Raw genomic sequence first — 25318 nt, forward strand, 5'->3', positions numbered from 1 at the left:
TGCCCAATGCCGAGGAATGGATAGTGTGTCTGATAAAGGTGGAAAGATGGTCGAGAGTGATGAGCAGTCGGAGAGGGATAGTGGTGGTGGCGCAGCGATGGCCGCGCTACAGCAATGCGAACTCATCCAGAACATGATTGAAATCTCCATCTCCAGTTTACAGGGGCTTCGGACCAAATGCGCCGCGTCCAACGACCTCACACAGCAAGAGATACGTACTTTAGAGGTAATTATCACTTGAAAACGCATAAATACGGACGTCCAAATTGCGGAGTCATGTAGGCTAGCCTATATGTCCGCCTCAGCTCTAGGCTGCATCTCTTTGGTGGCTGTAAGCGAAGCGCCCCATCAGTTTCCTCCTTTTTTGCACAAGACACTGCAGTTGTTTGCTCAAAAGCGATGCAATGGATGAATGATTATTTTGAGAATACATTTAAACGTGGCATGGTGACTTCCCTCATTATACTATTTATGGCTATAAATAGACATTTCACTGACGCTTGATCTGGTTATTATTGTGACCTCTTTCTGTAGGTGAAATATTTGGCAGGATCCCCCGGATCTTTTGCAGCACTCACTATTGCGTGCGGTGGAAATCAAACGGGCCAAATTAAATTCCTCACATTCAGTGCTGTCAATTTCATGTCATTGTCTCCTTCTTCTATTCTAATTCCGCACTTGGGTCACGATTCCGCATTTTCTGCAGACAAGCCAAGTTTGGGGGCAAAATTAAACTGCAGAGCATCTCTCGGCATTGGCTATGCTTCTGATGCCAATAATTCTAATCAATTCCCCAACCATAACTCTCGGCCAATTACGTCCAAAGTGTCGATATTGACGTGTACATTGCCATTAATGCGTTCCTGCACCTGTGTTGGACGTAAATTCAATTCAGTCGTGGGATCTTACTTGGTAGCGTGTGCAAACAATTCAGATGAACCAGTCCTTTGCGCAAAGGACGATGGCCTATATCTAGGGCCGTTTTGATAGTGATGGGAGCAGTTATACATATCGTAATATATGCATAAGGTCTGCGAAAATATTGTTTTGAATAGGGAAATTGTACGCTGTAGACTACAGCAATCATGCTGGGAGTGCAGGCCTATGCATTCTCATCTGTCATGATGCACGGTCATGATGCACCATCATGACATGTTCCCAATAGGCCACATTCAGTCACACTCAGTAATGCAAGATAGCCAATACTTTTCATGCAAATTAAATGATAATAGGCCTACTCTAGATGCAATGGCTCTCTCATTTGAATATGATTTTCAGGTATTGTGTTTGAGGAAAGCATGCTTTTGCTATTGCACAGAATGTGTTTTTTTCAAGAGAAGGCCAACATATTTAGTACATTTTCAACACTGCTTTTTGACAGATTGGGTCTTGAGTGGCCATGACAGTGACGGGACTGAAACACTGGTACTGAACATATCTGTGTGTGTGTTTCGGGAGGGGGGGGGGGCGATTAGTATCATATAAGAAAGCTATGAAGGACACTTCATGCTCACATTACAGTTTACCACGAACTGCCACTTTCACTTCTTCTTCCTGCTCTGTGGAGTTTCCTGTTAATTTAGGATGGCCATCACCACAGTATCTAACACACTGGCTCACCATGAGGGACAGAGGATCAATATGGTCACTGGCTCACCACAAGGGACAGAGGATCCTTTGGAAAAGATCAATATGGTCAGCTCACAGTTGTGGACATTCTAAAACTGAAAAGATCATTTAGTTGCCACAGTTCTCAATGTTAGTTAGATCCCCATATTCAACCCCTGATCAAAATTTTGCTCGAAAGTATCTTTGTTGCATTATGGTACCAAACCTAAATATCACATTTTAGTCAGTATTTAACAGGTACAAAAGCCATAACTAATAACCATCTGTGTCAGATTACCCCCATCTGTTTGTATGAGAGGGTTGTAGGGACAATTGGAAAGGGAGAAGGCTGTTAACGATGAGTCTCCCAGATCTGTCATGGGCATGAAATTCTAACAGGCCGAAATCTGACAAGCATGTCTCAGCTTGACACTCCCATAGGGGTCTACAAGTGATCCCATGAGTACCGTGCAGAACAGCAGAGTGGAAAATATCAATTGTTAATACAGCTAAAGGGCCTAACTGCTTAGTTAATTTGGCCGATAAATGCACAAACTGAATTGCGACGGGTTAAAGTGCTTGTCACACTTGTGGTGCAAACAGGGGCGTCTCTCCCTGAGACCTGCACTCGAGCACAATCAAGAGAGGCTTGAACTCGCATTAGATTCTCACTGAAAGGGCTTTATTATGCCTCTTCAGGGCTGTTTTTTACAGTGTGCCTTGCCGGTGAGAAGATAATGGTGCTTTGCTCTCCAAGTTGAGTAGCGTAAGGTGGTGCTTCAGTTTTCACACACTAATCCCTTTCTGACGCGTGGCATTGCTCACACACCCCCTCCTGTCTGTGTCTATGAGTCTCTCTCTGTCTCTGTATCCCTGTTGACCTGTACTTTGTCATGTGTCTCTGTCGTGTCATCTGTGGATCTGAAGTTGTCTGTCTGACTAGGCCCACAGACTGCTGGTGGTCAGGGAGTGTTCCATGGCATTGACTGAGATATATTATCCCCTCACGAACCATCCATACCCAACCATCTCTTGTACAAATGGCCCCAGTATTCTCTGGCTGTTTACTCCCTACTGTATATCATCCTACTCTCAGTCTTATAAATAAATAAACAACAACATAACAAAAGAGAAGATTCTATAGGTTAAAACATGACCTTTTACCGACCTAGAACAGTACTTAGAACTACTCGTCTGAATCTTGCTGGCTCTTAAATGTCTCTGGATATCAATTTTCAGCCGTGGATATTTGGGATTAATGCTTTACTGTGTTATCTGTGTAGATAATCCATCCCTGATCCTACCTAATGATCAGCAGATAGAAAATGCATCATTATCTGTTTTTGTCTTCTCATGGTGTTGGAAAGAGTTTGCTGCGCGCTCGCGGCGTGAGCTATTGTGGCTGTGTCTATATTTAGACGTCTTTCTTCCTACGCATTTTCAGGGTTGGTTGTTAAATAAGAAAATCAAATGACGCGCAAAGAGGCTGTGCTGAGAGGGGAAGAGCAGGGTGGAAAAGGGGAAGGGGGGGAATCAAAGCCAATCAGCTGGGCTGCTTCTTATGACATGGCAACCGCTGTGTCTGTCTGTCTGAGGCCTGGGAGGAGACTGGGGGAGAATATGGCTTTACACACCACAGAACAAGAAGGAGAAGAAACACTAGCAAGTGATGTAGCAATAACCACCCAATTTCGGTTCCCTCTTTTTGCCTTGGTGGAGCCGTCTAATTCGAGTGGATTGCATGGTGTGGAAATCATGGTGCTTCGCCCCAGTGGGCTGCCTTTGAGCTATTCTTAAATGTATTGAGGATGACTTGCTTTGCATCTTGTAATTTGTAGGTCTGCAGTATTTGACTTGTGGGAAAGGGGGTTATGCATGGCTCCAAGTACAAGGGGATTTTCAAATGGTTTTAAAAAGAAAAGGCTCCTTAATGTCTTTACTTGATCCTTGCTCTCTTGCTGTGATCACTGATTTGACATGATTTGATGACTGAGGGCATTATGAATCAGATATATATATATATATATATATATATATATATATATATATACTGTATATACACACACATGCAGTACCTTCGGAAAGTATTCAGACCCCTTCACTTTTTCTACATTTTGTTGTGTTATAGATTCAATTTAAAATGGATTTAAATTAAAATAATTTGCCATCAATGCACACACAATACCCCAGAATGACAAAGCGATTTTTTTTTTTTGTTGAAATTTCAGCTAATTTATTAAAATTGAAATACATAAGTACCTCAGACCCTTTGCTATTAAAATTAGCTAAAATGCAAAAATGTCATCAACAAATCACTCTAAGTTGAATTAAGTCCATCTTAATGCAAGGCTAATAGTTCAAGTAATTTTGGAATTAATATCTTTGTTTTTATAAGGTCTCTGATTTGCATAGAAATCAATTACACACTGTGTGGATTAGGATGTCACTACCAACTCAGCAAATTTCATAATTTTCTCTTGAACCTGACAAACTCCCCAGTCCCTGCCGGTGACAAACATACCCATAACTTGATGCAGCTACCACTATTCTTCACATGAGAGATGGTGCTGCATTGCATTTGCACCAAACTTAATGCTTTATCGTAAAACCAAATAAGCACATTTCCAGCCACTTTCTTTGCTGTATCACTTGAATTCATTGTTGCAAACACAATTATGGATATGAGAGAGATTATTCTTTTTGGCCACTTGGTTATAGACCAATTTTGTAGAGTGACTGAGATGATGTTGTCCCATTGACTGTGCTTTTTCCTCTCCACCATTAAACTTAGTAGATTTTTGGGTTATTTTGGGTTGCATTCCTGAGTAGTTTTGTTCCTCTCCATTTGCTCAGTTTGTAATGACAACCTGATCCAGTATGTAATTGAGTCCTATGCAAATCAGAGACCCTATAAAAACAAAGATATTAATTCCAAAATTACATGAACTATTATCCTTGCATTAAGATGGACTCAATTCAACTTATTGAGTGATTTGTTGATGACATTTTTGCATTTTAGCAAATTTTAAGAGTGTCATAGCAAAGGGTCTGAATACTTATGTACATGAGGTATTTCTGTATTTCAATTAAATAAATTTACTGAAATTTAAAAAAAACCTGCTTTTGCTTTGTCATTCTGGGATATTGTGTGTGTGGATTGATGGGAAATTCTTTTAATTTAATCCATTTGAAATTGAGTCTTAACACAACAAAATGTGGAAAAAGTGAAGGGGTCTGAATACTTTCCAAAAGCACTGTGTATCGACAAGCCAATATAACCAAGGTGTTTCTTGTTCTACATAAATGAATTTTGCCTGGTAAGTCTGTGTGTTGCATATGTTTCTCCCATCAGTGTGATCCAGGGGAAGATGGGGTATATCCCACTCTTGTTTTATAGTATCAGAACTAGCATTAGTGGAACCATTTACAGATGTAACAGCAGGTTCAGCCCCCTACTGTTAGTTCTATGGGATTTGCCTGGTTACATAATGCATGGTTGGTTTACAATGTAACTCGGGAGAAGACACACATTATCCCCCACATACATGTCAACATGTAACCCAAAACACTCAACTATGATCTACTAATTGATGTGATGGGGCTAAAAGGGATGCAGTGGCAGGATGCAATCCCTAAGTTGCTATGTTGTATCCTATTTCTTGAGAAGGGCGTATGTATGCATGTATTTTAGATTGGGGGGGGGGGGGATAACATGCAACACTCTGGCTCTTTAGTATCATGTTATTTTAGACATGGACTCTTGGAACAGAGCTGTTTGCTTCTGTGGTGCATTTGTAGTCTCGTTTAGAAGGAGGAATATTGTGCAACCTGGTGTGTGCGCGTCAGCCACAACCGTATGTGTGTGTATGTATGTCAGCCAGCCATAATCCATGTGTTTTTGTCTGTGTTGGGGAGCTGGGGCAAGGACTAACCTTGCACAACATAAGGACAGAGGATTAGTGGCACCCCCCCCCCCCCCCCCCACTCCACACCGCTGCCCTTTCCCCCTCCCTCTGCGGTCAGCCAGCTCCACTGATGACGGAGGTGAGGGTCAGCGGGCCATTGTCTCTGACAATCACCCACAGACGCCCAGCCAGCCCCAGCACAAAGCCCCCCCCCCCCCCCCTCATGTGACACGCCGCCTCGTCACTGTGCCTCCGTGTCAACATCAGTGGGCGGTGATTTGTGGCACCTTAATTTTATTACCTGAGGCTGCTTAATATGCGCCGTCACAGTCGTTTGTTAACATTTAGGCCCGTTACAAAGGCCTGAATGTGCCATGGTCATTATCTCCCAGATCACCGTGCTCCAGCTGCCCTGAGTCCAGTGCTCACGGTGACTGCTACTGGAGCCTCCGCATCTGGTGAATGCTGCTGTGGACAGCATGGACCCACCAGATAAGAACAGATGAGGCTATAGGCGTTAAAAACTAACCCATAACAAAGCTCTCTTGTTCCCATGGTCCTGTGTGCCTGACAGTGATAATATTGTGTACCGATGTGTACTAATGTCTCCCCCTCAACTCCCCCCCCCCCCCCCCAAGGTTTTCTCAAAAACCCAATGTTTTTCAGCCTAGAAATGATATAGGAGAAAGTAAGAGATAATCTGCTCATTCTATTTCTATGTGCATGTCCACCTCAACCACAGCAGATACTGCAAGCAAGCACTTCTCTCTCCACCTCTGAGGGGACTGTAGGATAGCACATGATAATATAGACATACAACATATAGAGCTGAGGCCACATTGGAAATGGACACGAGTCACACTAACCAGCAGGAGCCCTTTTATTACTGCAGACTCACTCCAATTGTTTAATCCCTGATAAATATGAAATGACCTTCTTCTCATATTGTATAAGAACCGTTTCCTGGGAAAGAGGAAATCTTCCACAGTTCTCAGAGAGGCAATGTTATCATTGGCAATGACATCAAAGTTGAGGGTCTAGGAGAGAGTGTCCCAGAAGGCCTGTTCTGCTGAGTCCTGAGGAAACTATTGGCACAGTTGGAACTTTGTCTCTCCCTTGTCTCCTGTGACAGACAGGTGCTCTGGTGTCTCTCTGCTCTCTCATTGGTCAGACTGGCTGTCACTCTTCCCCTCATGGAAAGCGTTTCCATGGTGTTGTTTAGCTCCATTTGCAGATCTTAAACCCCCCCCCCCTCCTCCCCACCACCTCGAGTCTCTCGTTAGCCCACGGTAGTGGTGCATCCTCCACCCAGCACACAATTGTTCGCATAAACGAATCATCAAATGAAACCCCCACAGGATGAACTCATCCATCTCACTTGTGTTGTTGATATTCATCTATCCACATGGTGTTGGTTCTGCATAATGTAAAGAACGGTCTTCCAAAATGTTAAGATGCTTTTCATGCATAATCTAACCTCAACGTCATGCTCTGTCAGAGATATTCAAATGAATGCTCTGTATTCCAATCTTCCTTAACAAGAATGATAATGGCAGGTTTAGTCATGACTAAAAGGGCCATCTCTCTCTGGTGCCATTGGAGCATCTTTTCCATGCTGAGGTGGATTGTCTCAGGCCTCTCTGTGTTTCATGTCTATGGGAAAATCCCACTGAAAATGCTGCTGACGACTCAGGAGTGAGGTTGCTAGGTAACCTGACGTCACTCCTGCACTAGTGTATTGTTCACTGCGCTGCCTGCGTGATCCCCATCTACCGTGTGTGTGTGTGTGTGTGTGTGTGTATACTTACGACAGGTGTCTGATGCCCAGCCGCACACTACTACACAATGGTGTTCTACACGACACTCTCTTTGACTGGGGAGAGTTACAGTACAAGACATGGGGAGGAACCCTGACGTTGGCCTTGTTTATGCACCACAGGTACACAGTATTTGAGGAGGAGTTACAGTTGAAAACACGTCCTGAGTGTTTTGATTATGATAAGGTCAGACCGTTGTTCTTATCTCATTATAGTTTTTATGATGCATATTTTTCCAAAAAATCAAAAGGGTATTCATTTTTGGAAATGTACTGAAAATGTCTGACTGTGGCCTGAAGTGACACGCTTACCACCCCCGTTTTACCACAAAAGGAAGAGAGAGGGGTTTGTTAGTTTGTCAGGGAGAAGAAAGCTGACTGGCTCTCTTTTCCGCCCCCACGGCATGAGCTCCTCTCATTGGCTAACCTCAAAGGTCAGATGCCTGCACCTAAAACAACGGTCAGAGTCCAGAGACTTTGGAAATGTAAAGAGTCGAATATGGTTCTCTTCATGCCGAGTGGTTTGCTTTTGAAGTGAGACAGCAAAACCTATGACTCCCTTGCATAGCTTACAGCCAGTGAGGATTTAATGGCTCTTGCCACAGAGATCCTGGTTTCTCCTTCTCCAGATTTGGCTCTACATCGCCACCGCTAAGCTGCTAGTGGTCACTGAGTGGGCTGTATCAAAACAGCCCCCATCAAACTCTCATCATGTCCCCTAGCTGACTTGGCGCATTTCTCAGTTAATTCACTGATCAAACAGACTCTCTTCCTTTCCCCTACCATGACACAATCAGGGGCAGAATGGCAACAGAGCTTCTTGAGGAGGGCGATCAACGCCCTCAGTACAGTTAACACTTGTGTGGCAGCCAAGGCGCTGTAGAGGAGCTGTACTGGTCTATGGAGAGCCCTTTGGCCCTGGGTGAGGTGTTAATATTGCCCTCCCCTCCCCCACACCTGACCTCTCCTCAGGTCCTCCTTCAGACGGCCTCCTGTCTCCTCTCTCCCCCTCTCTCTCTCTTTCTCTCTCTCTCTCTCTCTCACTGTAGCTTGTGCTCGTTGGCAGTGGAGAGAGCTTTGTTAGTTGCCGCCAAGCTGCCTCTCTACAACCCAAGGCCTCACTTCCTCTCGCTCTCTTGAGTAAAATATGTGTGTGTGTGTGAGGGAATGCGTGAATGAGCAGAGAAAGACATGCGCTCTTCATTGTCGTTCAGGCACTCGAGAGGTGACTGGTGGGTTGCGGAGGTAGCCGGCGGTGAGCTGTTGATCTGAATGCCGTGCGGCCTGCCCAAGGCAGCGTGCTGTAATGGACACTCTCAGATGGAGAGGCAGATAAGGAGGACACACTATACTGCGGCGCAGATCCGTGCAAACTAATACCGCGGCTTTGTAAGAGTTACTCACCGGACCCTGTGCATCTGATCGTGGCCCGGAAAAGGGGTGGAGCAAATGGGGAGGAGCCTGGTGTGTGTGTGTGTGTGTGGGCGGGGTCCTCGTAGCGTTGCCGTCAGTGCATACTATACCCCCATTTGCTCCTAGATCTATATGGTTGGTTTTTTAAATCTTCTTCTTCTCTAATATCTCCTGTCATCTTCAATTGTAAAGACTCTTGACACCCCTGTGGGTCATAATTTGCACATCACCTCCATCTTAGCTGTGGTATCAGGTGTGTTGTTTGGATAGCCCACAACAGGCTTAGTGATGTACAAGTGATGCTTATCAGTACATCGCATATCAGGTGAGTAACTTAATGGGTGTGGACCTTGTCTCCCAGCGGCGTGCGTGTGTGTGTGTGGATGGGTGAGGGGGACTTGGCATCCCTGAGCCTAGCTGACTGAGGCTTCACTCATTAAAGTGCTGATTAGCAGACGCAGGCGGTGGAGGGCTCTGTGTGTGTGTGTGTGTGTGTGTGTGTGTGTGTGAGAAGGATGACTGGCTTTATGGCCGGCGGCCGCCTGGTAACAGGGCATGCTGTGCGTCAGTGAGCTGTCCTGCGCGCTGGTGAAAGGCCCATCTCAGCGGGCCGACCCTCCCCAGTGTCAGCACATGCCTCTCCCTCCTCCTCCTCTCTTTCCCTCTCCTTCTCTCTCTTATTCCTCTCTCTCTTCCTCCCTCCCCCTCCCTCCGTCTGTGTGCATCTCACTCTCTCTCTCTCTCTCTCTCTCTCTGTCCTTCTCCCTCTCGGTCTGAGTGCATCATCACCAGCCACCACAACACTCAGATACTGCCACAGCCTGTTCTCAGTGAGGGGGAAGAGGGGAGAGGGACAGACAAGAGGAGAGGAGAGGAGAGGAGAGAAGAGAAGGAGAGTGGGAGACATTCCAAGCCTAGTTGGATAGTGTTCTTGCCTCCTTGTGAGGGGCCAGACCCTCCTCACCCCGAGTCGCCTGTGTCCGGCCTCTCTCCAGAACTGGAAAATCCATGCGGTAGCCAAAAGCTCTGTTTGTTTGTAGTGGATCACGGTGGAGTGCCTTCACACATTCTGCCATGTAAGCTTACTCCCTGTTCTGTTTATTATGTCAACAGCTCATGACGTCTTGACGTAGACAAACCCCCCCCAAAAAAAAGTGATCCCACGGCCCTGAATGGTGTACGAAGAAACTGATACCTGGGTTATTGCTAAGAAAAGCAATTGGAACAGTGGATGCACTCTGATATCCAGTACATGGTCACTGGGGAGGAGACGGTGGGGGTATTTTTCAGCAGGGTGGGCTGGTGCAGGGAGAGGCTGGGTGGCTGTCTGCTACCCTCGCTGTGAACTTTGCGTCTTCCACTTCTGTGATGTCCCTGTGCCCCTGCCTTCAGCAGGCTGCAATGTTCCAATGACACTTGGTTGCCATGCCAGCGGTGCAGACGCCCTCATGAGAAGGCCAGCTCGCTGTTCCCTTCCATATAATAATAACAGCTATTTATATCTATTTGACAGCCCTGCTCGCTGGAGGCGAAAACACACACACACACACACACACACACACACACACACACACAAAAAAGGAGGGGAAAGAAAAGAAATCCAGTCGGATTTCTGTCTGCCTGTGCTAGAACATGGGAGAGAGGGGGAGCGCCACGTTGGAGAATGAATAAATGTGTGTTTGCATGATTGGAGTAATTTATGTGTCAGATTGGCCTCTCCTCACATTATGGGAGAAGGCTCTAGAAGGATGGTCTGGGTGGGTGTGTGTCTGGGGAGATGAGGGAACAGAGCTGAGCTGCAGCACCAGTGTTCCACCACGGGCCTCCACACACACAGAAAAGACACAAAAAGGCAGCCATGTTTGTCATGTTTGTCTGTTTTTGTGTGTGTGTGTGTGTCATGGTCCAATATTTGAAATGGGGCTTTGCATCCGCTCAATGTTCAGTAGACAGTAGGCCTCTATAACATTGTAAACACGGCTCAACATTGAGTGGTTGTCTTTCCCTGTGTTGACTTTATTAGGGAGGGACTGTCACCATTGTGGCTCTTTTTTGTTGTTGAATCAGTTATGGATCATCATTTGAATACACAGTTGTCTCACAAAAGTATGTTGCAGAGAAGAGTTTTGAAATGTATCGAAGCATAACACATTCAATCTCTGGTACTGAATGTTTTCTGTGTCTGCACATAAGGTTGGGTGGGCACTGCTGCTTAACTGATTCTGCCTTCTTAGTCATGCTTCAAGTGTCCAATGGGCATTGCCTTTTCAGTTTACCTATGTTTATCTCTCACCGTAAACTAGGCCTGACAACCCGAAGAAGTGTTGTAGACATCCTGCATGCCCCAACCCTATTCCACAGCATACCGTATGTAGGCTGGTGGCCTCCTCACTAACCTGCCCCTCCCATCTCTGTTGTGTGCTCTGTTGCCCCCTGCAGGTGAAACTGATGAAGTACATCTGTAAGCAGCTGCAGTGCAAGCAGAAAGTGCCAGAGACTGAGAGACCTCAGGCCTTGGAAAGCTACCCACGGCTGGTGGACTGGCTACGCACCATCAACCTGCGCCCAGAGCTCATAAAGGTAAGAGTGTATGTATTGTGTTGTGTGTACAGGGTGTTGGTGGAAATGCTGATCTGTGTGCATGCAAGTGCTGTATGTGTGTTTTTCTTGTCTCCTTTCTGTAGGTAATGCCAGTGTGTGAGATGTCTGAAAAGAAAATAATGTTTATTTTTCAGAAAACAATGTTTATTTTCTTCGTTTGATCAGTTCCATAGTATATTGCCTGAAGTGTGGTGGTTTGAGGGTGTGCATAGTGCAGTGTTGGTGAAATTATGTTTTTTATGTTTTTGGGTTGGTTTTATGGTTTTTGCATCTTAAATCATGTAATTTGATTTCCTCAGAAATTATATTGTACTGTTGCAACCAACAGCAATTAGAGATGGCAGATGACGGAGGCAACGATGTTTTCATCTCAATTTTTGCGCCACAGACCAGGAATGTCCCACAATGGTCATGTTTTAGGGACAAGCCAACAAAATGACCAACGGACCATGCAAAGGAGATATCTTTGTCCTTCAAGCTCTTGTGACGTGACATGCAATCTGTCCTATCGTGCCATGCCAGGGCTGTAGCAGCGGCTAATGGCTAGACATGGGTATAGTGTGTGTGTGTGTGTGGGGGGGGGGTGCGCTCAGATGCACAATGCTCAGATGCACAATGCTCAGATGCATTTGCCATGAGTAGGTGTGTGTTGTTGATAGCTGAGATGCACATTGAAGAACCCCTCAACATGCTGTTATGCGTATGTGCTGTCTGTGTCGGCCGCAGGAGGAGGAGGAGTTCAGAGATGCTAGACTGCTGCTCCAGCAAGGCTGTACTCTGCTCTCTTTGTGGCTGGAGCTCTCATTAGGGCCATCCAGTCCCTCAGGCTTGTGCTGTCCTGCCAGGGTTGGAGAGGCTGGAGCTGTGGAGCTGTGGCCTGGCCAGGGTCTGGAGAGGCCAGGGGGAGAGTGGTGCTGCTGCTGCTGCTGCTGCTCCTGTTGCTGGAGGACACTTACCACTGTTGTTTTGGCTGAGAGGCTCCAGTCACATTCCTGACACTCTGGATGGTCCACAGATATAGCACCACCACCACCGCTAACCCTAATCCACACAGAATGTGCAGACTCAGTCTCTCTCTCTCTCTCTCTCTCTCTATTTCTCTATCTGTCTGTCTGTCTGTCTCCCTCTCTCTCGTGTGTGTCTCTCTCTCTCTCTCTCTCTCTCTCTCGGCTCGTGGTGTGTCTGTGCCTCCAGTGTGAAAACACCAGGGCAGGAGGGCAGTCTGAAGTGCCAGGGATGACTGCTTGTTGTGTGTGATTTATAGTGGGACTGCATGGTGTTCTAGGGCATTCACCCTGCTGACATTCCAGTAGTGTGTAAGCAGATGCATCAAAAGATAGGATGTCTCCACCTCCCGTCGTCGTAGTCCGCCCGTGCCGGATCCTCAACTGCTCTGTGACCCACTAAACGGACAACGGTACGATCTGTGCAGACGACCGCTGGCCTGGAATCCACTAGTGCCACTCACATGTTTGGGGGTGTACTGGGCCAACAGTGGTGCAGTAGTCTCTCTTGTGTTCATTAAGTAAACAAAGCTTACATAATGTTACGTAAGCAGGGCAGGTGATCTGTGGACGTCGAGTTGTGGGTTTCTCGCAGGTCTGTGTGTGTCTTATGGACTCGAATTGCGAGCGGTGCTAAAACATTTTTTTTAAAAAGCTTCGTCGTGACGCCATTCCTGGAAGGTTTCCAACTGGGTGAGCCTTCTCTCAACACGTCGCGCGTTACCAGTAACCATTAGTTAGGGTTAATTTTGTGCATCGCAAACCTGTGTGGCCAGGCGGCAAACATGTGCCTAACCAAACCAATGAAATGCTAAATAGGTACGTAAAGCCTTAGTGCTTGACCCAGATTTTTGACACCAGATTTTTCAGAAAATAAATATTTAGATTCTCAACTGAATGTTTTTCACCATGTGATCTCATTCCTTAATCACTTCCAATTGATTATTGGCTTTTTTTCGGGTTGTTTTAATGTTCAGGGAGAGATGGACAGGGTGTGGGTTGACTAGACTTTCTCTGATGCTCTGAAGGGATTCCATCCCTTCACCTCTTTCAAGGTTGTAGAGAAACAGTTTTTTGCTGTGTGGGGTCCAGGGGAGGCTGGTGGAGGTAGAAATCGGACGGGCTCATTGTAATGCATGGAACGGAAGAAGGAATGGTATCCAACACACATGATTGATCTCATTCCATTCCATGCGTTACAATGAGCCCGTACTCCGATTTCTACCTCCACCAGCCTCCACTGGTAAGGTCCTGATTCATTCCTATGGGCAGGATCACGAGAGGTCTGGGAGGGAGAGACCAGCCTGCCCTCAGGCAAGCAGCAGCTGAAACAAGGTGTGCTGGCTTCTCCTCCTGGCTCTCTGATCACATCTGTCTTGATCCCCCCCCCCTCCTGAACCAGGGTTACAACCTGGCCAATGAGTCACTGAGCCTAGAGGCAGTTGGGCTGACATCATCACTCTGACCCAGAGCATGATAACCCGCCCCACCCCCCTCCTCCCTGTGGCTGTGCTCCCTCATAGGCTGATGACAGTGGTGTGTGCTTGAACCTGCACTGAAGGAGGGAGAAAGAGGTGGAAGGGAAGGGCAGGGAGGAGGGGAAGGACAGGGAGGGAGGGAGTAATCGCGTGGGGCGGGAGGAAGGGAGGGAAACTCGTTAAAGCACAGCTGTTTCATGCAGCGTGACTCGCAGGTGGAAATGACAAGAAGTGGACTCTTCTCTTTATCTGCAGTATATTGGACTTCTTTTGACTGATGGTATGTTCACAGAGCTCCAATCTCTCCGTAATAATGCTTAGAATACCAAACTGGTTTTATCCTGTTGTCATTTAATTAGTCTTCTTTCAAGATTGCACTGTGACTAATAAGGAATGGGTTTGTTTGGGTAAGGTTTCAGCTGAAGTGGCGGGAGGTTCACGTTTGTATATACGGTAGGCTTTTCCCACCGTCACTGTGTTGAAACAATTCCTTTTCCAGAGACACGACCCAGCTGTTTGAGCTCCCATCGGTTCTGCTACTGGTTTGTTGTTCTCTTGACTTCTAGTCACTTGTTTGAGCTATAGGCCCGGTTATCTATCACCTGCTAGAGAAAGCATGTCAGGACCCCCTCTTCATAGATATCACCAACTATCACCGACCTTTTTTTTTTTTCATGGCATCTACTGTATCTGTCTTGGGGAAAAAAGAGATTGTATGTCTTGAGTGAAGAACACTGTATGCTTTTCTTCTTGGGCCATGGCTCACTTGAAAAAAGAGATGTCAAGAGATGTGTGAATTTTCTGGTTCAATGAATAAAAATACAATAAAACGTTCGATACAGCTCCCATGGCTTGGCTGGGGATGAGGGTGGAGCACAGAAGATATCGATAGCTAGCTACCTCTCAGTGGGGTCAAAGGTATACGAGACAGAACAATTCCTCGTGTGCTGTTACCTAATGTACCACAAGGTACACACCTTCTATCTCGGCGTACTTGAAGAGAGAGGCCAGATACACTTGATTCGCTTTCGAAGAATTTGACTTCCAACACTGCTAAGAACTATTACCAGTAATGACCACAGGACGTTCACTAAACTCTACCATCACTCTGCATTGCCCCTCTCTCATTTGGCGAGAGGATTAAGAGTGCTCCCAGTTGAACTGTCGGTACCGTGACAGTAGTATTGAGTTAATGTGCTGAGAGTCTACAGGCAGAGCAACAGTCCTCCTGGCAGAACAGTGTGTTCAGTGGGGTGACACTATGGCGTAGGTGGACCCGTACCAACTCTCCTGTCATCCAATCATACAGGTCTGTAAATGAGCTAATCACATCATCTGTGGGGCTTAATTACTTTAAGAGGGTCACATGTCCAGCTGGGGTGTGGGGAGAAATCCTCCAAATGGCTGGTGGATTACGACTCTCCAGGAACAGGGTTGAGTGACTGGCATGTGGAGTGTGGTGGCATGGGCATGGGATGTGGGTTCTGCCCTGCCAAGCACTGCCCTTTCTGCCCCCCTCCTGCCCCCCGACATTGGAAGGGGGCACCACGCGCATCAGCTGCGTGACTGAAACCCATATCTCTTGAGCATGTCCACTCTGTGTTATCTTCTAAAATGTCAGATATCCGGAGATGTACAGATAAAAACATCCCCTTGTATTAGCCCTTGGTATGCAGTGTGCCACAGGCAACCAGGGCTCAGTCACCACTGACCACTGAGCTCAGGACTTCCAGAGACAAGGACTAAAGAAGCTGTTCCTGCATGCCTGTCTGCCAGCCAGCCAGCCCAGCAGGCCTTTCCCTGACGGAGGCACTGTCTACTGTCACACAGACACAGTCACGCTGGCCACACCACCTACTAATGGAATCAAATCACTCTATTTTCAGCCTTGGGAGCATTTTTTTGTTCAAAGACACTCATTGTTCGAAGTGTCTGTGTCCTCCTCATGCCATACATTGGCTGGGCCTAGTCTGGGAGGCCCCTGTGTGTGTGTGTGTGTGTGTGTGTGTGTGTGTGTGTTTGTAGGGGGGGGGGGGGGGGGCAACATTGTTGCTCAGGGATGTCTAGACTGGTTGAGGGCAGTGAGCACTGTCATGTTGAGCTTAGTTTTTGTTTGTTTAGAGTACAAGAGTTTGACGCTCGTCTTGGACCGTTTTACTCAACTTTCATGGAATCAAGTCCTAAGTTATGTGTTGCAAGATGTAACTCTCTCTCTCTCTCTCTCTCTCTCCCTCTCTCTCTCTCTCTCTCTCTCCCCCCCCCCCCCCCCCCCAGGCGGTGCCAGTGAAGCTGTCCTTGGATGCCTTACTGCAGATGCCAGGCTCTCAGGTGCGAGAGACCATGAGGAGACTGGGCTCCAGCTCAGAGGAGTGTGCCAGGCTCAGTGCTGCCCTCTCCTGCCTGAAGAGTGCCACTGAATCAGGTGTGTGTGTGTGTGTGTGTATCTCCCCCTGGAGAGGCTCCCTGATCTGACCTGTCAGCCTGCAGTCTCTGGGGGGGGGGGGGGGGGGGGTGATGGAGAATGTTAGTTTGAGTGCCAGGCTGGTACCTCTCTATTGGCTCCATCAGCTGACCTAGCCTGGCACCCAGGATAGTGTCATGTTGTAGGGGGATAGAATCCATTGGGGCAGGTCTGATTTGAGGTGTGTAACGGCCATCTTCCTCTACCCTACAGGGGGCGAGCTGAGGGAGGACGGGGGTCCCTGGTTTTCTGAGCCCACCCGGAGGGACAGTGGCTCCCTACTACTCCCTGTGGACCAGCTGTCTGGCCTGGGGGTTCCTCTCCGCTCCCACAGCCCCTCCCCCCTCGCCCGGCCCTCCACCACCCCCTCCACTCCCTCCACCCCTTGCGCCACCTGTGCCCACCAGCCCCGCTCGGGCTCGGTGTCCGCCGCGCCCCTCCCGGAGGGCCACGGGGCATACCTTTACGCCGACAGTCCCCTCACCGACCCCTTCCCCCTCTGCTCGGCCCGCCCGGGGCGACTCTACAGCCACTCCTCCACCCCGCCCATCACCCCGCCCTCCAAGAGGCGGCACCACAGGCTGAAACCACCGTGCACGCCGCCGCCACCCTCCCGCAAGGTGCTGCACCTCCTGCCCAACATCACCCTGACGCGCAGCAAGAGCCACGAGTCCCAGCTGGGCAACCGCATCGAGGACCCGCCCAGCAACAAGTAGGTCGCTTCGCTCTTCCTGGACTTTTTTTGCTTTTGCGTGGGGGGGTTTCTAGCCCACTGAGAGTTCTCGTCAGGGGTCGTGCTGTCTGGTTCTTGCTGGGTCGAAAAGTCACATCGTTAAGATCCGGTCTTGTCCGGATTCGGTGGAACGCCCGTGGACGAGAGATTATAATCTGATGGATTATAATGGCTGGCAACCCCCACCCCCCCTCCTGTGTGATTGACGTTCTCAACCCCCACCCCCCTCCTGTGTGATTGACGTTCTCAACCCCCACCCCCCTCCTGTGTGATTGAGGTTCTCAACCCCCACCCCCCTCCTGTGTGATTGACGTTCTCAACCCCCACCCCCCTCCTGTGTGATTGAGGTTCTCAACCCCCACCCCCCTCCTGTGTGATTGACGTTCTCCTCGTGACCTTGTCTGGGTCGTTATGCACGCTATGCTGTGCAACAACTTGGAACAGAGTTGGATAGAGGACACGCTTCCATCTTAAATCATTGGTACAACTGTGCGTGTAAGGACAAGGCTTTCCTCTGTCTCACACACATATATACACACACACACACACACACACACACACACACACATCCTGCCGCCTGCTCCCATACTCTGTGTATATGAACCAGAGTTTATCCCCCCACAGATTCCCAGAGATTATGAGTCATGTCAAAACAGGAAGCGTTTCTGAGGCCTTTGCTCAAAGCAGGGCAAGTCTCACACTCTCTCACACACACACACACACACACACACACACACACACACAAACACACAGCCATCCACATCCTGTTCATATGTGGTAAGCACTGCATTTCTGATGAAAAGCTCATCTTTTCATGTAGAAACTCTGACTAGACAGAAGTCTTTAAAGCATAGCGTAGGGAATGACCAATGACTGTGGAAGGAATGGACACGTTGAAGTCTGACGTCACCCGATGAGTTTCAGTGGTAGCTGAATGAAATGCCTCCTTCCTCCTCACCATCTTGCTTCTGTCCGCCCACGGAACACGCTCAGTGTCCGCTCTGGTCTAGAACAACGCGAGAAGAGCGTGGGAACGTTAATGCTTTATAGAAGGCGCCTCGTCTGATCTGGGCTTTAAAAAAATAAATAATAATGACGATGGCGAAGGCATGAATTTGTATATTTGAAAGCAATTGTAGAATAGAACTTGGAAGTCAACCTGGAATCAATGTAATTTAAATTATTTTATTTTTTATTAAAAAAAAACGTAACACAACTGGCCACTAGGCACTCTTTGGTGTGCCAGTCAAACGACTGATTGATCCCTTGGGAAAGACAGACAGACGCAGACAGACGCAGACAGACAGACAGACACAGAGACAGACAGAGACAGACACAGACACAAAGACAGACAGACAGAAAGACACAGACAGACAGACGGGGCCGTACTCTGTGTTTTAGAGGGCAGCTGGGGGCTGGGGGCTGGCTGCTGCTGGATCAGCACTCTGCATTCCTGAGCCGGTGCCAGGCAGAGGACGCTAAGCCCTTTGGCCTGTGTGCTGGGGTGGAGGGTGTGGCTCAGCCTGCCATGTGCCAAGGCCTGCTGCCTCCCTGCCTCCTCTCCTCCACCACTCCTCTCTCTCTCTCTGGCATTTACTTACATAAGCTGGCTCATACCGTGTATCCATCAAATGATGCTAGAGTCTCGTCTCTGGGCAAAAAAAAACAACCCAAAAACTGTTGGCATGGAGTGTCATTGTCATTGATGTGTTGTGATGTTACTGTGTTGTGTGTTGTGACATGATGTTTCTTGTCAATCTGTAACAAAGGGCCTGTGAAACAAATGTTCCTCCCTGAGGACAATAAAGTACTCTATCCATCTATCCCTCTATCCATCAGTCCAGACATGGAATGTGGACTATGTTGAAGTGAGGATGTGAGCGTAGGAGTATGTATGTATGTATGTATGTATTGCCACTGTAATGTGACTGACACCCCAGTGCCTGCACTACCCCCCCCCCACCCCACCCCACCCGCCCGCCCGCCCTCCCTGTCCTCCAGGTGTACCAAGAAGAATAAGCTGTTCCTGAACGTACAGATCAATGGGAACGGCTGCGAGGACTCTCCCTCCCGCTCCCCCCTCCTGTCTGCCCGCACCCCCGGGGCCACCCCTGCCACCGCCCCCTACACCCTACCAGGCACCCCCACACTCATGGAGGAGCACCACAGCGGCCTCAAGAGTGAGTTCACACACACACACACACACACACACCTTTCTCCTGTACATTCCCCACTTGTGTGAAATTAATGCACACTTGACTATCTGATTGCCAAGTTATTAGTCATCTTCAGTTTTTTGTAGTTGATAATGTTGAATGTGTATTGCGACAGTGTCAGCATTGTGTGTGTGTGCCTCAGGTGCATTTCCCAGTAGCACTCTGAGAGAGAGCTCTGTAGGGATACAGTGGCCGGTGCACACACACAGTGGGCTCACAGGGAGTGTTTGGGTCAGAGCAGTAGGAACCACAGATTGCAGGGATTGCTCACTCTGATGCCTGTGATGTGGTTACAGCTCTCTGACCTCATTGCTCCAGCACAAATAACATTAATCCCCGACTTCATTTGACAGGAGAAATCTAATACTCCCACATAGCTGTGTGCGCGTGTGTGCCTGCTTGTGTGTGTGTGTGTGTTTGCATCTGTTCTGTGTTCATGATGATTTGAGTAGGCGAGTCAAGTCCAAAACCATCATTGGGTCTGACTTCTAATTCATTCTAATCTGTTAAATGTACAGTAATGTTTTTCAACATGATTAACCAACGGTTGTTATGGTATGAAGCCAGTGTTAAGCAATGGCACAGAGAATGTCACTCGAGGGGCCGGTTAGGGTTAGGATGGTTCCAATGACAGGTGGATTGGGGGTGCTTTGCGCTCGCATTGCACCCAGAGAAGCAAACCTAAAGTGAAGATGGTCTCGGTTCAGTTCACTTCAGAGGGGTCTTGGAGTTCATTTGGAGCATTCAGACATGTATGACCACTTCACAAAGTTGTCTGAAAGGGACCAAGTGTGAAATACCCTTCAAACATCTCTTCTATCCACCCCTACACTGCCTCCTAATTCTCTCTCTCTCTCTCTCGTTTGTAGATAACATGGGAGTGCACCGCAACTCCCCCCAGGCCGTGAGGAGAGACATAGGCTTAGCTGTCACACACAGGTTGGTTACTACCACAGTATATGGCTCAAGGCTTCACTCAGTTCAGATTGTGTCATAAAATAATAGATCCCTCCAATTAAGAAGCGAGTGACCCTCGATGAAACCTATGTGTATCTTGAGTCTAACAGTGTTGGTTGTGATGTTGTGAAGGTTCTCCACCAAGTCCTGGCTGTCCCAAACGTGTCAGGTGTGTCAGAAGAACATGATGTTTGGGGTGAAGTGCAAACACTGTCGGTGAGTGGGGCCGGGTGAGGGGGGGGCGGGCAGGGCAGGGCGGGGCTGTCAGAGAGGCTCTGCATTGGCCCTCTGTTCTCCCGTGCTGCTCTCTGATTGGCGGTTTCATGTTTTTGCAGGTTAAAATGCCACAACAAGTGTACTAAAGAGGCTCCCTCCTGCAGAATCTCCTTCCTGCCAAGTAAGCTCCCTCTGTGATACTCCATGGTAGCATCTAAGGATCAGCACGTTTAAGAACCCCCCCCCCCCCCATATCCGTACATACATAATGTAACAAACCCAATGTCTACTTTTACAGTCACCAAAATCCGGAGGACCGAGTCTGTGCCGTCTGACATCAACAACCCCGTGGACCGGCCATCAGAGGCGCCTCAGTTTGGCACGCTGCCAAAGGCCATCACTAAAAAGGTAGAGCCACTCTCACCCAGAGAGAGAGAGAGAGAGAGAGTGTGTAATTACACAAACCGCTTTGTGGATTTTCACAGGCGCGTCCTTCTTGACTGATCAGAGTATGTGTGTTTTCTGTCCTCTCTCTCTCTCTCTCTCCCCCCCCCGTCTCTCCCAGGATCACCCCCCTGTGCTGAACCAGCTGGACTCCAGTAGCAACCCGTCCTCCACCACCTCCTCCACCCCCTCCTCCCCCGCCCCGTTCCAGCAGAGCAACCCCCCCAGCGCCACCCCGCCCCCCAACCCCTCGCCCAAGGGCCACCGAGACGGCCGCTTCCACTTCCCAGGTGAGGCTCCTTTGGAGGATCACTCTCACCTGTGCGCACACACACACACACTCGCACACACACACTTACAAGCACTTGAGCGCATGCATGCACACACATACACACACACACACACGCTTAAACATAGGAATAGGCCAGCATCCTCAAACCAAGATGCATGGTTGCATTGTGTTCTTCTTGGTTACACAGAATGTCTCCCAGAGTCCCTTTTTCCTATTTAGTGAGGGTGGAATGGAAGGAGCACCCGTGGCCGCCTTCCCCCTCCCCCTCCCCCTCCCCCCCTCTCTCCCTCTTCGTTAATGCCACTAACACTGAAGCTCTTCTCTAGGAACGGGGGGAAGGCGGGGTTGGGGGGGAGGGGGGGTGGTAATTGGGGTTGGATTTAATGGCTTCTCTAACCCAGAGTGTCTCTCTCTCCTCTCCGTGCTTGTTGGTTTTCCCCCCTTCTTTTTTTTTCCTCCCCTAAGCTGCCTGCTACTTTCAGCATAGACAGCAGTTTATCTTCCCTGGTGAGTTTACGGTTCCCGGACTGCTGTGCTGCGCTCACACCACCTGTTTCCCCGCCCCCACCCTCCCCACACACACACACACACCCCGTAGACCCCTACCAGCCCTCTCCATCTCCTGCATGTATGCACTTTTAGGCTCACAGGAGTAGATGACCAATTACACATTTTAGAGTGACCTGTTAGCTGTGCTGTTATATTTAGACAGATATAGATTGCAGATTGTGTTCTCCTTGCATTGGCATGCCATAATGTGGAGATATGTGCGCCACCTGCTGGGGAGTCTGAGTATTGCATGTCCATACTGTGGTGCTGGTGGTGATGCTGTCATAAAGGAGAGAAATTATGTTGGCTCGACTGGTGAAAAAGCCACCATGATGTTGTGATGAACTTATTTGATATGGAATCTCTCTGTTTTCTTTGTCACAGATGTGTCCAGTTCCACTTTGTTGCATTCAGAGGTCCTACAAGACACAGTGTAAGGCTTATTATTCTTTATTTCTGTGTCATTCACCTCCTTTTCGTGTGTGTGTGTGTGTGTGTCCGTCCACTGATCTCTATTCTCCCTGTGTTACAGCAGTGAGTCTGAGCCATCAGCAGATGACATTCATGCTGAGCTAGCTGAGGATGAAGATGGAGAGGTAAAATAACTGTGTGTGTGTGCGTGCGTACCTTTGCCTGTATGTGTGTGTGCATGAGGTGTGTGTAACATTGACTCATGATCACGTATTTATGTCCCAAAGGAGGAAGAGGAGGAGGAGGAGGAGGAGGAGGAGGAGGATGTTGAGCCTGACATAGATCCAGACCCAGTAGTAGAGGAGGAAGACGAGGATGAGGAGGAGGAAGATGAGGAGGAGGGTGGGATGAACGGGGGTTCAGACGGTGAGTGTGACGGCGACGAGTTGGATGACCTGCCCAGCTCACGGGGAGGTCACTGGAAGGGTCCCATCTCTCGCAAGGCCAGCCAGACCAGTGTGTACCTCCAGGAGTGGGACATCCCCTTTGAACAGCTGGACCTAGGAGAGCTCATAGGGAAGGTAAGGGGACGCTTCCAATTCAACCTGCATCGATGTACTGTTGTGTTGTTGTAACTCTGTGTGCCTTGTTTAGGGGCGTGGGTGGGTGGGATTCACTGTTTGTTAATCGGTCCATTGTGGGAAGAGAAATCGATCCATTTTGTTTATTTCTCAACAAACGCTGACAAAAAAATACCAATTAACTGAAAACGGCGTCAGGCTCCTCATGGCGTATGTGACAAATTTAGTCGCCGGCTCGTTTGTTAACAGGGTCGCTGGGGTAAGGTGCATAAGGGTCGCTGGCACGGCGAGGTGGCCATACGCCTGCTGGAGATCGACGGGAACAACCAGGACCACTTGAAGCTGTTCAAAAAAGAGGTGATGAACTACCGTCAGACCCGCCATGAGAACGTGGTCCTCTTCATGGGCGCCTGCATGGCCCCGCCCCACCTCGCCATCATCACCAGGTAACCAAGGGATACCGTACGAACAAAGGCCTGTTACTCAAGTCCACTTAACCGAAACCGTTGACTGAAAATGTTACTTTGAGTCGACATTGTGTTCATTCAAAATGTTTCTTCCCAGTTTCTGTAAAGGGCGGACACTCTATTCTGTTGTCCGAGACACCAAAAACACACTGGATATCAACAAGACCAGACAAATCGCTCAAGAGATTGTAAAGGTAAACTTCTCTCTCTGTTCAATACCTCCATCTTTACAGCACACTGTATAGTTCTGTAATCTGGATATTTCTCTTTCCCCATACACAGGGAATGGGCTACCTGCATGCAAAGGGCATTGTTCACAAGGACTTGAAGTCAAAGAACGTCTTTCACGACACCAACAAGGTGATCATCACAGACTTCGGCCTGTTCGGGATCTCTGGAGTGGTTCAGGAAGGGAGGTGAGGACCCGCCAGATCTCAATTGTCAATGAGTTGAAACCACAATATCAGGAAGTGGTTGGTTGATCAGTGGATATGGATTCCCAGTTGGTTGGACCTCAATGATGGTTAGTTAAGTGTGTGTGTGTGTGTGCGTGTGTGTGGTCCTGCCTTCACAGACGTGATAACGAGCTGAAACTTCCGCATGGCTGGATCTGTTACCTGGCGCCAGAGATCGTGCGAAGGATGAGCCCTGGTAACAACGAAGACCGCCTCCCCTTCTCCAACGCGGCAGACGTTTACGCCTTTGGGTATGCTCTCCACACCTACGACTCCACACACACACAACAATTAACCTGTACTCTACCCCTCTCTGACACCTTATCTTCATTCTAGATAGCATTCCTTTCTTTCGTTTTCTCTCTGAGAGAGCATCAGTTGTGAGTTCCAGGCCTTAGAGGAATGACCATATTGCCTGTTGCCCCCTTTTAGCACCATTTGGTACGAGCTCCAAGCCAGGGACTGGCCAATCACCAACCAGCCTGTGGAGGCTACCATCTGGCAGGTGGGGAGCGGGGAGGGCATCAAGAAGGTCCTGGCAGAGATCAGCCTGGGCAAGGAGGTCACGGTGAGGAGGAGGAGCGGCGGGGGTGGTGGTGGGGGGGGTGCGCGAGAGTAATGATGTGCCAGGACACATGGGAATCACACATACATTTGTGGGCATACTACACACCATCTTAATCCCCTGAGGGATTGCATCTTTATTAATCCTCACAGAGCAGAGGAGGCCATTTGTTTTTCCTCTGATGCCGAGGTTTTAAATGGATGACCTTGTTTTATACAGAGGAGACATTAATGCTGAGCTCACTGTAAATGGGCTGGCGTGGAGTGTTGACATTAATGCCCCTGCCCCATGGCTTCTCCCCCCCTTCTCTCTCTCTCTCTCTCTCCAGGAGATCCTGTCTGCCTGCTGGGCGTACGACCTGAGAGAGCGGCCCGCCTTCACCCAGCTGGCGGACATGCTGGAGAAGCTGCCCAAACTCAACCGGAGGCTGTCCCACCCCGGCCACTTTTGGAAGTCTGCAGAGTACGTATCCTAGAGGTGGAGGCATGGGGTAGCAGGAGCTGGACCCCCCCCATCTCACCTGTCTGCCCTGCCATGCACTCTGAGCCCTAACTGGCTTCTGATTTCGTCTGGAGAGAGGACTCCTGGTTAAACAAAGGGGTTCAGTTGGAAGACAGGGAAGGATTATGCAGTGGTAGACGGATGAGCATAACACTCATGAATCCGCAAACTATACTGACACTAAATTGCAGATACATTGACTTGGTACTGTAGAATGAGGGACGGTTCAGAATGGTGCTTTCTATAGGCAGTAAGAAACCTCCAGCTACAAATGAACCGTAATTGCGAAGGGGAGTCATCCATCTCCATGGTTCCATCTGTATTCCCAAACCTCATCCCTTCCACTGTTGTGATTATCCTGCTCCATCTCTACACCATCTCCATATCTGTAGTTTTCTTTTTTCCTTTCCTTTCCTGGACTCTGATTTGCACACTGTTTTCCATTCCTATACCCATTTTCACCACCCAGCCCTGTGTCCCTCTTTCACATTTGATATACTGCTATCCTGATCCAGATTTGCCTCTTCACCTCAACTCCACCCCCTTCCCTCTGTGTACCACTCGCTCTCTGTGACTCTCTCTCTCAACACCTGTCTTTAATCCAAAAGCCTCAGGGGTGGAATAATCTCTCACATTAACGGATTG

The 25318-nt window shown here is 48.6% G+C and overlaps 1 protein-coding gene across 7 annotated transcripts; it reads left to right on the top strand.

Annotated features, from left to right (window-relative positions):
• Window positions 1-7: 7 nt before the first annotated feature.
• On the top strand, window positions 8-24647 carry ksr1a (kinase suppressor of ras 1a; the record flags this gene model as incomplete). 7 transcript variants are annotated; one of them, XM_083690720.1, is made up of 20 exons in its annotated part: window positions 8-226; window positions 11182-11322; window positions 16100-16247; window positions 16500-16998; window positions 19021-19199; window positions 20105-20174; window positions 20325-20408; window positions 20528-20589; window positions 20707-20816; window positions 20974-21142; window positions 21610-21651; window positions 22078-22126; window positions 22211-22289; window positions 22392-22685; window positions 22935-23131; window positions 23250-23346; window positions 23435-23568; window positions 23727-23858; window positions 24040-24175; window positions 24501-24647. In XM_083690720.1, 20 exons carry the CDS (start codon window positions 17-19, stop codon window positions 24645-24647), a joined length of 2979 nt encoding a protein of 992 aa, XP_083546846.1. The 7 variants fall into 7 exon arrangements, with proteins under 7 accessions (XP_083546846.1, XP_083546845.1, XP_083546840.1 ...); XM_083690719.1 differs by having other exon boundaries at window positions 17-226; window positions 16100-16257; window positions 16513-16998; window positions 22226-22289; window positions 22416-22685; XM_083690714.1 differs by having other exon boundaries at window positions 17-226; window positions 22226-22289.
• Window positions 24648-25318: the final 671 nt, after the last annotated feature.

This window comes from Argentina silus (genome assembly GCF_951799395.1).
Source record: "Argentina silus genome assembly, chromosome: 2".
Taxonomy (NCBI): Eukaryota; Metazoa; Chordata; class Actinopteri; order Argentiniformes; family Argentinidae; genus Argentina; species Argentina silus.